This window comes from Dicentrarchus labrax, unplaced genomic scaffold (genome assembly GCF_905237075.1).
Source record: "Dicentrarchus labrax unplaced genomic scaffold, dlabrax2021, whole genome shotgun sequence".
NCBI lineage: Eukaryota > Metazoa > Chordata > Actinopteri > Moronidae > Dicentrarchus > Dicentrarchus labrax.
This window is the reverse complement of record NW_026136708.1, coordinates 1,460,947-1,475,414: the sequence shown is the minus strand read 5'-3', so window position 1 is coordinate 1,475,414 and position 14,468 is coordinate 1,460,947. Positions and strand designations below refer to the sequence as shown.

The 14,468-nt window shown below is 43.1% G+C and overlaps 1 protein-coding gene across 7 annotated transcripts in view; it reads left to right on the top strand.

Annotated features, from left to right (window-relative positions):
• Positions 1-1,995: 1,995 nt before the first annotated feature.
• Positions 1,996-14,468, top strand: part of epha7 (eph receptor A7) — a 90,471-nt gene continuing 77,998 nt past the window's right edge. For all 7 annotated transcript variants that reach the window (XM_051409877.1, XM_051409874.1, XM_051409876.1 and 4 more), the window contains exons 1-3: positions 1,996-2,190; positions 3,753-3,817; positions 4,413-5,082. In XM_051409877.1, the coding sequence (XP_051265837.1) occupies positions 2,097-2,190; positions 3,753-3,817; positions 4,413-5,082 (829 nt within the window). In that variant the 5' untranslated portion in view covers positions 1,996-2,096. The remainder of the gene's footprint in view (positions 2,191-3,752; positions 3,818-4,412; positions 5,083-14,468) is intronic.

Here is a 14,468-nt window from a genome sequence, read left to right as displayed (position 1 = left end):
TTACTTACTTCATACTTCTACTGCACAACAATCCAGAGTAAAATGTTTTTACTACATTTATCTCACTACTTTGGAGGGGCTCGACCCCTAGGGTATTAATGTACCTGTATCATCAGTCTATAAGAATACATTTTGCTGCATGTCGGGCTACTTAAATTATATTCTGCTGATAATACTTCTGGAGTTTTTCTAGGAATTGGAATAAGACACTTTTTACTTGTAATTGAGTATTTTTATTGTATTTTAATGTATTGGTGCTTTTATTTAAGGATCTGAATATTTCTCCACCACAATCAAGATGATGTCCACATCCACTGAGAATGGACTTTACAGTGAAGTAGGAGACATCTTGTGTCCAGCAGGAAAATTTTAGAAATCAACAACATTTGCATATTCACAGATTTGGGAATTTTTAATGAGGTAGAAGGAGGAGATGATGTTTTAAGGATTTTAATTTGCACTCTAAAAACTAATGAAATTTTTACGATTAGCCTAATTAAATAAAAAAGTTGTGTTTATGCTACCAATTATTAAGTAAGTGGTAATTAAAAATACCTTTGCTTGTAAAGAAAAAGCTACTTCCCTTAACTCAATGTAGAACATTTGTTGAACATGGTTCACTGTAAAACGAGATAGGTTTATTTAACTCAAAACATTGTAGAAACTGATTACATCAAAGATTTTAAATAAAAGTAACAACATTTTGTAAGTTAAAAAGCATTCTTGATTAAGGAGCTTTAGTAATTTGAAGTGGTAAAAACACGAATTTTAAGTGACACTAACTTCATTTTGTAATTGTTATTTGTACTGCAAAAAAACAAAATACTAAAGTACTTAATCAGGAATGTTTGTAACTTACAAAACTAAGTTGGCGTCATTTAAAATTATTAGTAAAAGCTGCTTCATCATTAACAATTTAAAATTAAAAAATGGAGTTTGTGAAATTTTATAATTTGTTTTAACAATTTTAAAAAGTTAAAATAACTTATTGCATTACAGTGTCGAAGTCACATAACTCAAAAAGATTCATGCAAATTGTTTTTAAGAGTGTGGTATTTGGGGGGATATATCATCACACACATTTTTGTTCCTAGCAGACTATTTTTTGTATATACACAGGCTACCTTATTACATGTCTGAAGGGGATCTTTAAAATAAAAAGCTTTGTGCATGGGGAGACCCTCACAGACAGCTGCCTAGTTTGCCTCTGTGACAGGTTGGCCCTTGCCAAAAGCCCCCCACCTCCTTCTCCTGGCCACCAACATTGCTGGGCCACTCTACATAGTTTATCTCCCAGGATGAGAGTGAGTCTAAACTCTGTATTTAGTAACAGCCACACAGGAGTTTTCTGGCTGATTAGACCTCTGCTCAGCACTGTGTGGGTTCATACTGTATTTGACTGACATCTTTCTGAAATGACACCTTTATCACTCTCATTGGTAACCTAACAAATTCCCATCTGGCCCACCTTCAGCCCGGGCAGAGGTCTAATCAGCCAGATAACTGGAAACACTTGTGTGTGAGTTCTGCAACATAAAGCTTGTCACATAAGAAACAGAAAATGTTGCTCCAGGTGGGTGGAAATGTGTGTTTGGATGACAAATATAAGTAGGAAAATGAACTTTACACACTGTTTTTCAGACGATCTGTTTCAACCTCCCAGAATCCTCTTTGTCTTGAAGTTTTAGGTGTGTGTGTGTGTGTGTGTGTGTGTGTTTGTGTGGAGGCAGCAACTGCAATGAGCATCTCTCGCCCTTTTCCTGAAGAAAACCAAAAATATCTAAACCCAGTTGTGACAACATTTCCTCGGCCGTGCATCCCCCGCCCTCCCCCCTCCAACCCATCCACCTCCGCGCGCCCATTGGCCCTCCCTTCTCATGACGCTCCCTTCCGCGCGTCACGATTGGACCATCCCTCCGCCCGTCCGTTTGACTGACACCCCGGCAGCCACAGTCTCCTCCCAGCGGCAGCAGACGCTATTTGAGTGGGGACCAGCGGATTGTTGTACATAGAGCCGGTTTAGTGTCGTCAATGGGAAGCACGCGAGACGGTGGCAAAGCGAGTTACGGTCTACATTGAAAACCCGCGGCTGCACCATGCTCTCCAGGTCCATCCCGTATCTGTGGATTACAGTTTGCCTTCATGTATTCTGTCACGTAGACAGCGGGGAAGCGCAGAATGCGAAGGAAGGTAAGTTCTTAAAGTTTGGACTCCTCCATCCCGTCGCATTTGGAAGACATCCTCCAGAATTAACGGTGTCTGGATGTCCAAATCCAGCAGACCGCTCCCCCCCCACCCCCCTCCCCGATTTTCTCTTTAAACCCTATTCGATTTCTTCTTTTTATTAACTCAAAATGTGGATGTTTAATATCCAACCCAGTGCCGTCGGATGAGGCCGGTGTGCGGGGATGACAGCGCCGTCTGCTCCCGGGCTGTTTGCGAGCGACCTCTCGGTGTTTTTACGCACGGCAGTTAAACGCCGTGGAACGCGGACTACACGCAGGAGCTCTTGTTGTTGTTGTTTTTTTGTTGTTTTTTTTAACTCTAACTAGCCTGCTCGTTAAAGATTAACAATGTGTCACGACTAACTAGGTAACAGCAGCGGATCGATCGCCCGGCAGGCTCGCCTCGCTGGAAGTGAGTGAGCCGTATGTGTGGACGCAGTTTCGGGAGGGTTTTATTTCCTCCAAAGTGGCCTCGGCTCTCCCCGTCCTGTCTAGTCTTGTTCCTTGGAAGAGAAATACAGCAGATTGACGCGGAGCCGTTATCTGACTCAGACCCTCAAGTTAGCCAGAAGCAAGGCTGTAAAACAGCAAAATAAGAGCGGGTTTAAATAAACTCCAAATGGATGAAAATTGGCACTTTAAATTGATCAGATTCTGTTTCAATTAATGCTATTATGTTCTGCATAAAAACAGATAAATCTCAGGGCAGGTATTGATTTTCTCAGCACAGAAACTACAGTGTAATAATAACGGAGCGCGGTGTGCATGCAGTAGCTCATGCATTGTATTTCCTCGCTGTTTATGTGCGGGATTTCGCAGACCTCCATATCAGACAGTCTCCTGTAAAATATCACCGGAGCATATTTTTTTTACGGCGGTGCGTCCTGGCTGTTGCCCCCCTCCCATGTTGGAGCTGTCTGCTAGTATTAAATACAATTAAAACAACTTCATTTTCATGGAAGCCGCCGCGCTCGGTGCCGCGTTGCGCTCCCGCTCGCGTCCAGAACATAAAACAGGCTGATTTTCTCGGATTAGAACTGTTGGATGTAGTTTCGGGGCCGTTCTGAGCTGCAAATATCCCCGAGTTTAAACGCATACATGTACTGTAGGCGGTGTGCGTCGGGATGGAAGCCGCTGATTTGACCTTAACGCAACAACTTCCACTCCAGAAATTAGTTTTAATAAACTGGTGCGTAAAATCCATATTTAACAGAATAAATGATTAAATCTTATGCGTAATGATTCCCGACACATTATAATATGCGTTTCTGCTTCCACACTCTTTATTTCTTCTGTATGCACGCTGTCACTGTCTTCATTTGTCTCCCAGGAAGTCCCCTCCACAGGAGGACCTGTCTGCTGCAGTGTACATATATTCTTATTTTTGCTTTAGTGCTGCTGCTGCTGCTAGAAATTAGGTCACGGTTTATATGCGCTATAGATATCGATGTGTGGCCTATCAGTAATACCCAGCCCCGGTGCCCCGGTGAGATTTAACCACCTGCTTCTCGGTTCTCCTGTCACTAGTGATTCTGCTGGACTCCAAGGCACAGCAGACAGAACTGGAGTGGATCTCCTATCCTCCCAATGGGGTAAGTCTGCAGAATCTCTGCATCGCTGGCACACAGGATGTACTCCACATCTATACATATTTTCCCCCCCTGCTTCCTATGATGTCCCACATCTGTGATAGGAATATTGATATTTAAGGGAGGCATGAAACATACATCATACAAGGATCAGCTCGCAAAAGACTTCCTAGAATAAAAAGATAAAGAATGCAAGAGGTCGTTTCTGCTGCTAAACTCTGCCGGCTTTTGGCATTCAGAGCACAGAGGCCTTAAGCAAACCACTTCCAACTTGCTACTCTGATTAAAAGCCGGCTGTGAGAAACTTTTTAAATAAATAATGTGAGCCGAAGCAGATAAACTGAGTGCAATCATTCTTTAAAGATGTGTTTGTGCGATAAAACAATGCAACTGCTAATCCCCCTTCATTCACTGCAGTTTATTGTAAAGACAACTGCCTGAAATGATGATATTTCATACACCTTTCTCATATTCATTACAGTGGAATCCCCTCCAGCTTGATTGCCAATCATTAGATGTCTGTTTCACATCTAAATTCAACATGGCGATGATGTGTAATGGATGTGTTCATTCACAAATGTATGTCTTCTTCTTTCAGTGGGAAGAGATCAGCGGCTTGGACGAGAACTACACTCCCATTCGCACGTACCAGGTTTGCCAAGTCATGGAGCCCAATCAGAATAACTGGCTTCGGACTAACTGGATAGAGAAGGGCAATGCCCAGAGAATTTTTGTGGAACTGAAGTTCACCTTGAGGGATTGTAACAGCCTACCTGGTGTGGTGGGCACATGCAAGGAGACGTTCAACTTGTATTACCAGGAAACAGATTCCGAGGTGGGCAGGAGCTTACGAGAGAACCAGTATGTGAAAATTGACACGATCGCCGCGGATGAAAGCTTCACCCAGGGTGACTTGGGCGAGAGGAAGATGAAGCTGAATACAGAAGTACGCATAATTGGCCCCCTGTCCAGGCGTGGCTTCTACCTGGCCTTCCAGGATGTAGGGGCGTGCATCGCCCTGGTCTCTGTCAAAGTGTATTACAAGAAGTGCTGGTCTATCATCGAGAACCTGGCCACGTTCCCAGACACTGTGACGGGGTCGGAGTTCTCTTCGCTGGTGGAGGTCGAGGGCATGTGCGTGAGCGACGCCGAGGAGGAGGCCGACAACTCTCCCAAGATGCACTGCAGCGCCGAAGGGGAATGGCTGGTGCCCATTGGGAAATGTATATGCAAGGCTGGATTTCATCAGAAGGGGGACGCGTGTGAACGTGAGTGCCTGTTCCTTTTCTGCCATGATCAGAGTGAAATGTATTTTTAGGAGTAATTTAATTGACTCATTAGCATTCCCAGATATTTTTTCTCTCGTTGAATTAACTTTTAAAAATCAGCAAAGGTGTGCCAAAAAAAACTTGCAATAAACTGGGGAGTATTTGTGATTTGATTATGCAAAGCAGGTAAATGATAATTTAGGCATCGCTGGATGAATAGCTGTGTTGGCAAATGGGATTAAAGCGGCTGATTTGACAGCAGTAAAGATGGATAAAGTACTGAGGCCAAACATCCCCCAGTGTAATAATTGGAATCCGTGTTAATTGATTACGGGGCTCTTAATTTATGGCCATGATTCTGTTGACACTGGGATTAAATAATAACTTGAGTTTCGGCTCAAACACTCCTCTCTTTCCCACTGGCGGTGAGCCAAGGCAATCACTAGCAGAATACACAGGTCTAGAGGAAGTCCAGCCAGTCTTTCAGTATCTTTCCAGCCCGGCCAAATGACCCTGACAGAGAGGGAAAACAAATAGCCGTCGTACTGTGACATTTAGGCCTCTGGATATTTATGAAGGAGCCTAACAGGAAGGGCAAACGCAGCCTCGCCGTGGCTCATTTGTGCATTGTTGTGTTGCCGGATCGTGCCACTACAATTAACAAGAACATGCTCTCTGTCACTCTGAACGCTCAGAGGATTATTTTCAGTGGCCACCTGACTTGAAAGATAAAAATCACTGTGGATTAAAAGGGGGTCAGAGAACTTAAGTGGCCTGCCTTGTCAGCCAAGCCTTTTTTTTTTTTTTCGGCGAAGTGGGCAACCTCAATCTAAGCAGCTTATGAGGAGCAGCAGCCAGTAATAATTGAATGGAATGCATCTAAGAACAAATTAGTGTCCCTGGCAGACAAGCTTTTATGCCACGCTGTCATCCATTAGGGACCCCACTGAGGGAGGTGTGTTAATGAAATATATTAGGCCATGTAATTTAGAGCAACACAGCCCGCCTCAAGTTGTGCCACGTCTCTAATGTTAGCAGGCTATCGCTGATTCAACCCCACGGAGTTCCTTTTTATTGTTCTTCTTGTTTTTAATATGCATAGATGTAAGATCCAGTTGTGCCCTTTGGTGGAAAGAAAGCCCACTATTTATTTCCACAGGGAGAGCGATGCAGCATAACAACCAGCAGCTCTGGCCACCTTTACTTATTACGTCTTGGTGCAAAGCTCTCAGAACAGAAGAGTGTTGCATCTCTCTAACAATTAATCTGTTCATGTGTGGACTAAAGCTACCTAGGTCTAGGCAGCGGTAAAGTGAACCTACCTTCAGGTTGTTTTAGGCCCGAGGAAGAAGGCTCCTTAATGTGTATGTGGATCAAATTCCGGTCTTGACACTGCACCTTTATGAGCTTTATCTCCACCGAGGCATGAGAAGCCTTTGTATTAAGGGGTAGTTAATCTAAATAAAATGAGAATCACGGTGCACCATCAGCACTTCTTCCAGCAGCTCCACTGACATTAAATTGTCCATTCAGTAGTTTCCCTCAGCACAATCTAAAAGCTATTCAAAGTATTTCTATCAGCTGAACAGTGGAGCAATAAGTCCAAGTGGCTGTGACCGTTAAAAATGTGAAATCTTGACATTTCGACCTGAGACTAGCTTGTCTTAGTGGTGTTAAAGTACATCTTTATAATGGTGCCTCGTGGCAATGCTGCACCTTTCAGTGTAAAGGCTTCATATGCTTCAAACAAACTAAGTGTGTTCTCAAGACGTCTAAAGGCAAAAAGTGTTTGTACCTGCTTTTAATGGCCAAACTGGAAGATGGGCTAGACAGCATGTCTTCATAGAGAGGAGGGGAACCAAAAATGTAATGAATGGGAATAACAGTGTGTGGGGGGGGGGTTAGGTGGTGCTTTGTTTGGAGTAATCTGAGGCTGTATCCAGGATTTAGACAATTCTGACTCACATTTTCCTGTAACTGTTGAAACATATTTTCTGTAGATTCTATCTCCCTATATGCTCAAATGGAAAAGCATTTAAACAGTCGGACTCCCAAACTCTGATGTCAGAAAGGTGTGGGGGCAGAGGCTCTCAGATGCGGTTGAAAGATCTGACAGGCACTTCTCTTGAAGCATGCTGATGCATTAAGACAGTCCTTAACTGGCCTATTTTAGTATCTGCAGTATGCTATGATTATAACATGGCCGCCGAGTAAAATATTCAGCGGGGGGGGCGGGTGCAGGTGGAGTAAGCGAGTTTAGCTGTCAGTCATGTCATATGAGGAGCCCCCTCTGTGGACTCAAAGGCCTCCTCCGAAACGTGTTGTGATCCACTCATTCATCACCGTCAGCAAAGAGGGACCCCCTTGTCTTTCACCCCTGCACACCCCCCGTCTCTCTTTAACTCTTTGTGTGGCAATCTGTGGCAGTAAATGTCACTCTTCTTTTCCGCCCGCTGCGTTCAGTGGTCTCAGTGTAATGGGTGTTGAAAAAGGCCAGTTGAAGTGTCCCCGCAGCCTGCGCGGGCTTCATTTTGCGAAGAAGTACGTGTTGTGAAAATAGCGCCCATTCATCCGCTGGTCTTGTTTAGCGCTGGCTACTGGTTGCAATGGAGCCACAGAGTCGTTAGACAGAGAGAGGGCCCTTGTGGGAGGACATTGGCCCCTTTGTTTTGCTCAATCCCGGGAATGTATGTTGTCCGATTTTGACACATCACATCATTGTGGCACTAAATAACCAGTGCCTGAGAAATGATTAACTGTTGACCCTCGACCAGAAAAGGGAGAGGCCTCTGTCTGGTGGAAAACAGATAAAACAGGCCCTATCTCTCTGCTATCAGTGCATGCTAACAAGAGAATTAATGAGAGGATACAGCATCCTGTAAGCGCTGGCATCATCCATCTTGACTGTCAGGGAGTTGGACAGAAGTTAGTTGGAGACTGATTGATGATTGAGCCCCCCGAGGGAAGCGGCTGAGCAGTTGGGGTTTGACCACGACAGTTAACGTGTATGGAGGACACCAGGCGGCCTGGGCAGGCAGGCCTGGAGAGAAAGCTGCACTTAGCATTTCAAATGAAGCCAGGAAGCCAAGAGTCAGGAGGTCCTCATACATCTTGATGCTCCCCTGATTGATAAGGTGTGAATTTAATACACCAAATGGTTGTCTTTTACAACTGCTCCAGAGCTTAATTATGCAAATGACAGGTGTGCGCCGAATCCACAGGAGACCCAAATGGACCTAAATCACTCAAGATTGAAATAAATTGGTGATGGATGGGAGCTTGTCCTGTCACTGCCAGTGTCTGCTTCCTGTGAATGCTAGCATTCTTCCACAGCCCAGGGCTTTTCCCCCTGTTGTCTTGGCCTAGCAGGTAGCAGTGAGACACACAGATGTGGTATTCTTTGCTCAGGATGTTGCTACCAATACAACTGCCAGTGTCCGAAAATTGATCACCTAGGGAAGGACTTTGAGACATGAGATTTGGAGAAACTAAAATGTTTAGATTGATCATTTAAGTCATATATCAAGCCACATGCCAATCATTCCCTGGTACTAGCTTCTCAAATGCGAGTATTTGCTATCTTTTCTTCTTTATACCACTGTAAATGGAAAGTGATGAAGTTGGTCGGACAAAACAAGAATTTGAGACATTGAAGGCTTCAGCTTTGGTGATGTTATTTTTTTACTGTTTTCTGACATTTCACAGACTAAACAACTTATTTAGCATATTTTCTGTATAAACTATTTTCTTGATTTATCAATTAAATGTTCTGTTAAGGTCTATAAAATGAAAATTGGCCATCATATTACCTGAATTATTTGAATGTGTTGTTTTCTCCAACCCCAAAGATATTTGGTGCACTATCATAAAAAAAAAACTAAGAACAGATTAGATTTTGTAGCTTTTATTGGACTGCAGAGGCAGACAGGAAACGGGGGAGAGAGAGGTGTGATGTGCAAGAGAGGTCGACAAACCACTGGCGTTGTGGCAGCCATGCAGAATGTGCCATAACCATTAGCCTACCGAGGCACTCCGACCATTTTTGCTTGAAAATTACGTAAATGATGAATTGATTATCAAAATTGTTTGAAGATTTACTGTTAATTGATTATTATAAATACGGTAATATTTGAGATTAAGTTGGATTTTCAGGGTATTAGTGTACATGTACATATCTCTGATTTTGATGTTGAAGAGTTACTGTATTTCTTGATCAAGGGTTCAGTTTTTGCAGCAAAGAGAACAAAGGGCCAGTAAAAGGGTGTTACATTGTAGTTGAAGTTGCTTTACTGAGAACAGATGTAGACTTGTCTTCATGACCAGAAGATATTACTATATTCCTGTACAGTCCTTCTGCTCTATCTAATTCCTACTCATTAGTCGAGACTAAACCACAGCTACTTCCTCAGAGGACGACGTGAAGGCAGAATGTTTGAAATCGTGCTTTGGCAAGCTGTAATAAAGAGTATTTATTTTTCTTCCTCATCCATTGCCCCCCTTTTTAAATATACACTTTCAAATGAGAAGTAAAAGCGAGGAGAAGTTGTTTCCCGGGATACTCTTGCTTGAGCTGGTGCCAGCAGCGCTTTCTGTGGGATCCGGCTGCCCTGTCAACACATCAAATTAAATACAAATGCCTCATTTTACTTATGAAAAAAATGTCACCAGGAGGCTCATTCACAAAGTCGTTTGGCTTGGTAAATATTTGCCTCAAAGTTACATTCATATAAACTGCACCGATTCATATGCTGGAACAAAGGCAGGAAACCAGAAGGGCTGTCACAACTTATTATTAGCTCCAACTGGTTTCCAGATTCATAGATATCACACTGAGGTAAAGATGGATCTAAAATACACAATCTCAGCACAGAGAACTGATCTTTAAGAAGGACGCATTGTCAGTGTCTGGTCACTGGTAATAGGTTTGTCTCTCACCTCTGCTGATAAGCTACAGCTACTGACTCATGCATACATGAATATGAAGTAGCCGATGGAAAAGCTCAGTCCACTCAACTGTTGTAAGCACACAAACCTTGTTCAGGAAACACTATTAGCAGTAAGAAAAACAAATCTTGTGAGATATTTTCCAAATACTATTCACCTTATGGTTATTTACTTTTAACACTTGAACCCTAGGCTGTTTTTGCTCAGTTTTCTCTTTATTTATTTACAGGATTATGGCATAGTCACTACGTGGCCACATATTGAGGTCTTCTGACTACTTTAAAAGAAATACCAGTCAGCATGTCAGTGGTACTATACGTGCTGTAGGGCAGTTGTTATATAAAGGTTCATCTGTATATTGATGGATAGAGGAGAGTGATGCAAGGATATAAAACCATGTAGGTAAGACTTTTTATAACATAGTCCTGTCAAACGATTGATGTCCAATGAGCTGGATTACTTTTGATACTGATGAAAAGGTCTAAATTTGCTGACTTCGTTTAAAGCATTTGAGGCATTTAGTTGCCAAACCTGCTATTTAATGCTATTTCAGTAAGTCAGCAAGAAAAAACGACAGTGATGACTTATTGGTATCTAGGTCTTGGAATTTGACCCACCAGTCCAAATTTGAGACCCTACGTTACACACATGAATAGACAGAATCCAAGTAAACAGCCCTCATTCTCACGCAAACAAAGACATATGGTCAGCTATCCTGGTTGGAGACTTTGTTAACCCCCCCCCCCATAATGGGAGACCTCCACGGCAATTCCGTCAGATAGTGATATTTCCAAGGTGACACCGTGGTCCGCAGTTGCCCATGATGAGGTCAGTGAATATTAACTTCATTTACACATGGCTGCAGACCAGCGGAGCGCCACAATGGAGGCCTGCCTGTTGTGTTTAGTAACATGAGCGCCCTGGCTGACAGGACACTGTCAAGAAGGAAGATGGATGATCGCAGCAGTTGACCCCTGATCGCCAGAAGAGTCACCTCTCCGGCCCCCTTTCCCTGCATGACAAAAGATCCCTCCCCGTAGTGCAGCGGCCCTCATCTCCACTTGCACTAACAGGTTCAGACATCTCCATCGATCCACGCTTCCATACCCCTTGCAATCTAAGCTCTTGCCCTTTTTAGCTATCCAAACTGTGGCACAGATGTCTTTTTTGTAATTGCTTGCCTGGTGACTGCTTGAGAGGGATGTGATCAGACAGGCGAACTCCATGTCAGAAGACAATGTCTTTGGTGTTCTGTGTTGTGCCCCTGTGGCATGAGGGTGAAAGTGATATGTGACTGGGCCCGGGGTCTCGCCACCTTAAGAGGCAGCGGTGAGGGCCCTGTTGTCAGTGGAGCTGCTCCTCTGGGACGCTTCAGACCACTGGCTCTGTACTTCAATCTTCTTTTAAGAGGAGAATCGATAACTTATTACATAACTTCGCACTTTTTCCCACTTACATCCAGAGCAGAGGAAAGAGGACTTAAAATGTGCTTAGGATGGTTCTGTTGCAGGAAACTCTGCTGTTTCTTCCAGAGAGTTGTGTTAAAACAAGACAGCTTGGCAAAACAGGAGGTTATCCAATGTTTGTGTAACCAGAGTGGGAGAATAAACAACTTTAGGGCTCATCTAATGATTATGTAAATGATCTAATCATCTGCCAGTGATTTTCTAGACTATTCGATGAATTGTTTGGTCTATTAAATGTCAGAAAATAGCAAAAAATGCCCATCACAAGTTCCCAGAGCATAACAAAATTACTCATTCTCTGTCTACCTACCCTGTCTATCCAAAAGATCTGCATAGCTTGATACTACTAGCAGTATTATAGTTGGCTGAACGAATCATTTAAGAGCAAATCAGATCTGCACCAGTCCTCATGGGCATCTGAGCCCAAGCTGGTGTCTTTGTGTCAGGCGAGACCACGGGGGCAGTGACGAGCTGTTAGTTTGACATTGTTCCATTTCTTTCTATCACAGCTCTGGGACCGGGGGGGGGCTGGGTCAGACGTGTTGGTAGGCATTGGCACAATTCAGATAATGCTCAGTTGCTGACTGGGGACATTTTCAGTGCCGATTTCGCTTCGGCTGCAGGGGGCTTTGGATCGGCCAGACCTTTGGACCCCGTGCTTTCATCCCTAGAATGCATAGTTCCCCCCCCGCTCATCTGTGGTGTTCCCCTTTTAGAACTGACCACCTCTTCCATTAAAGGTAGCCGCCTGGCTGGCCTTAAGGACTCTCTCTTCTGTTTCCATGTGAGTTAAATGAACTAAACAAAAGACGATTAGGTAGGGACATTTTCCATGTCACTGAGGATCCATTTCAAAAAGCTCACTCCGCGTGATAGCTCAAAGAAGCAGAGACCTCTTAGAGGACTGTGCACAGACTTGCGAAACAGCTCCAGCTCAGGCAGAGTGAGAGGCTGTAAATTTACTGATGTAATGGATTTAATCTTAAAATGCCCTTCATTTTCCACCTCCAAATCCAAGCAGTAAATCAGCAGGAGTGCTGAAAGATAAAACAGGTGTTCAAGTTTGTTGTTTGTAATTTGTATTTCAGTAAAATAGCTGAAGCACTTGTCTTTAGTGATACTTTAGTCTTTTTATATTTCACTCAAAGTATGTATACTGTATGTATTTACTTGTTGTTTATGCATGGTCTTGGCTTAATAGTCCTAAATTTATCTTGAACATTCAGGTTTAAAGCATAAGATTGGAATTATTCTAGATTTTTCCACATAAAAACGTCCAAATAACTTTCTCTACCTGCCTCTCAGTGCTTTCTGACTTTGCCACCATTTTCTGTGGCACAAGCCCATTGGTTCCTACTAAGATAAACCAGGTCACACATAGTTATATGTTCCTTTAAAAGGTTCTGCAATTTCTTAAAACAGCTGGTGTTTAGCAAGCATTACTCAAACAGGAGTAATAGTGCATTTGTTGAGGACTATTTTCAGCTGTGGATTAAAACACATTTGTTGTTCGACAGACAGTGCATAAGGGAGGGACGGACGACTGTGGTTTGGGTCTTTTGGCAATATTCTTTATAGGTTCAGTTCTCCCGAATTACCAAAAACACATTTACTCATGTACCTCTAGAGGTATCTAGCCATGCAGATGGTTTTGGTTTTTAGTTTTAGTTTTGAAGTGTCTGTTTCTAAGATTTCTGCCTCCAGCCGAATAAAATAGAGGTGAATTCCATTTGTAGTGCTCACAGCTTTGGTACATTAAAAAAAAAAAAATCAATAGCAACATTTATATACAGAACTGTCCTGGATATTCTGGATAATCCACACAAACTGTTGTTGTAGGGACTATTTCACCTCCACTGTATTGGGGTGGAGGCATAAATCACAGTCAAAGACTTCAAATACCACTAGAGGTAAGTGAGAAAATACTGTTTGACTCTTTGAAACTGCCTATAAGTAGTTACTTGTTTCATACAGAGGCTAACAGGAGACAAATATAAATTAATGAAATAAACTAATATAAATGTGGATTACCGCAAGTGATGGTTCATTAGTTTGCTGTTTATTTCCAAATTGTCCCTTTTACATCAAACTGCGCGGACTGGCCACAGTGTTGCTTGTAGCGCCATAGCAGAAGTATTAGCTCAAATTTTTACTATAACTTAATCAGTGCCTGGCTTTGATCTCTGCTGTGAACAACCAGGCAGGCACTTCCTTTGGGTTTTTCTCTGCTCAGAGGGCAAAACTGCGTGCCCTCCAACACAGTGTAAGGGAATGCTAATCTTCTCTTTGTTTCTCATGGAAAGCTACTTATCTCCCGCTAAGCACAGGTACCTCGGATGAATGGGTTGGTTGTCTGCATGTGTGGAGTGCAGCAGCAGCCAGACAGAGCCATTCCAAGTATGTGTGGGGTGAAGGGAGGATCCGGCTCCATATGACATCAGATTCTTTAACCGTTTAAACTCGTGTTTCAGTGCTCCTTATAATGGGACTTCTTTTTTGGCCTTATTGTAGCCGTGTCGTCGGTTCCCTCCTTCGTCCCCGAAGCCCCACTGGAGGTCTTCGAAATGAGCTTGTTCGGAAGGGGTCTGACATTGAAACTCGATCTCCATCCCGTGAAGAGATTTTCAGCACGGCCTCAGTTCTTTTCCTTTCTCTTTGTGTGATCTGCCACTGTTTCCCCGGAGCTGGATAGGCGCCTCGCCTCTCATAGGTGGGAGATTAACATGTCTACCGGCAGAAACCCAGCTGCTGAGCATCTCTTTCTTTATTGAAAAAAAAAAAAAGATTTAGAGCAGTGCAACGGGCCCGGAGGAAAAAAGGAAAAATCTGCAAACACCTGCTGCTTCCTTTGTTGCTCTTGTTATCTGACTAAAAAAACAAAACGTTTGAGTATGAAAAGTACAAACCACAAAAAAATCATCTTTAGCATAATATTAGTATACTTTTAATACTGTTTAGCTGATGCAAAGCTATGAA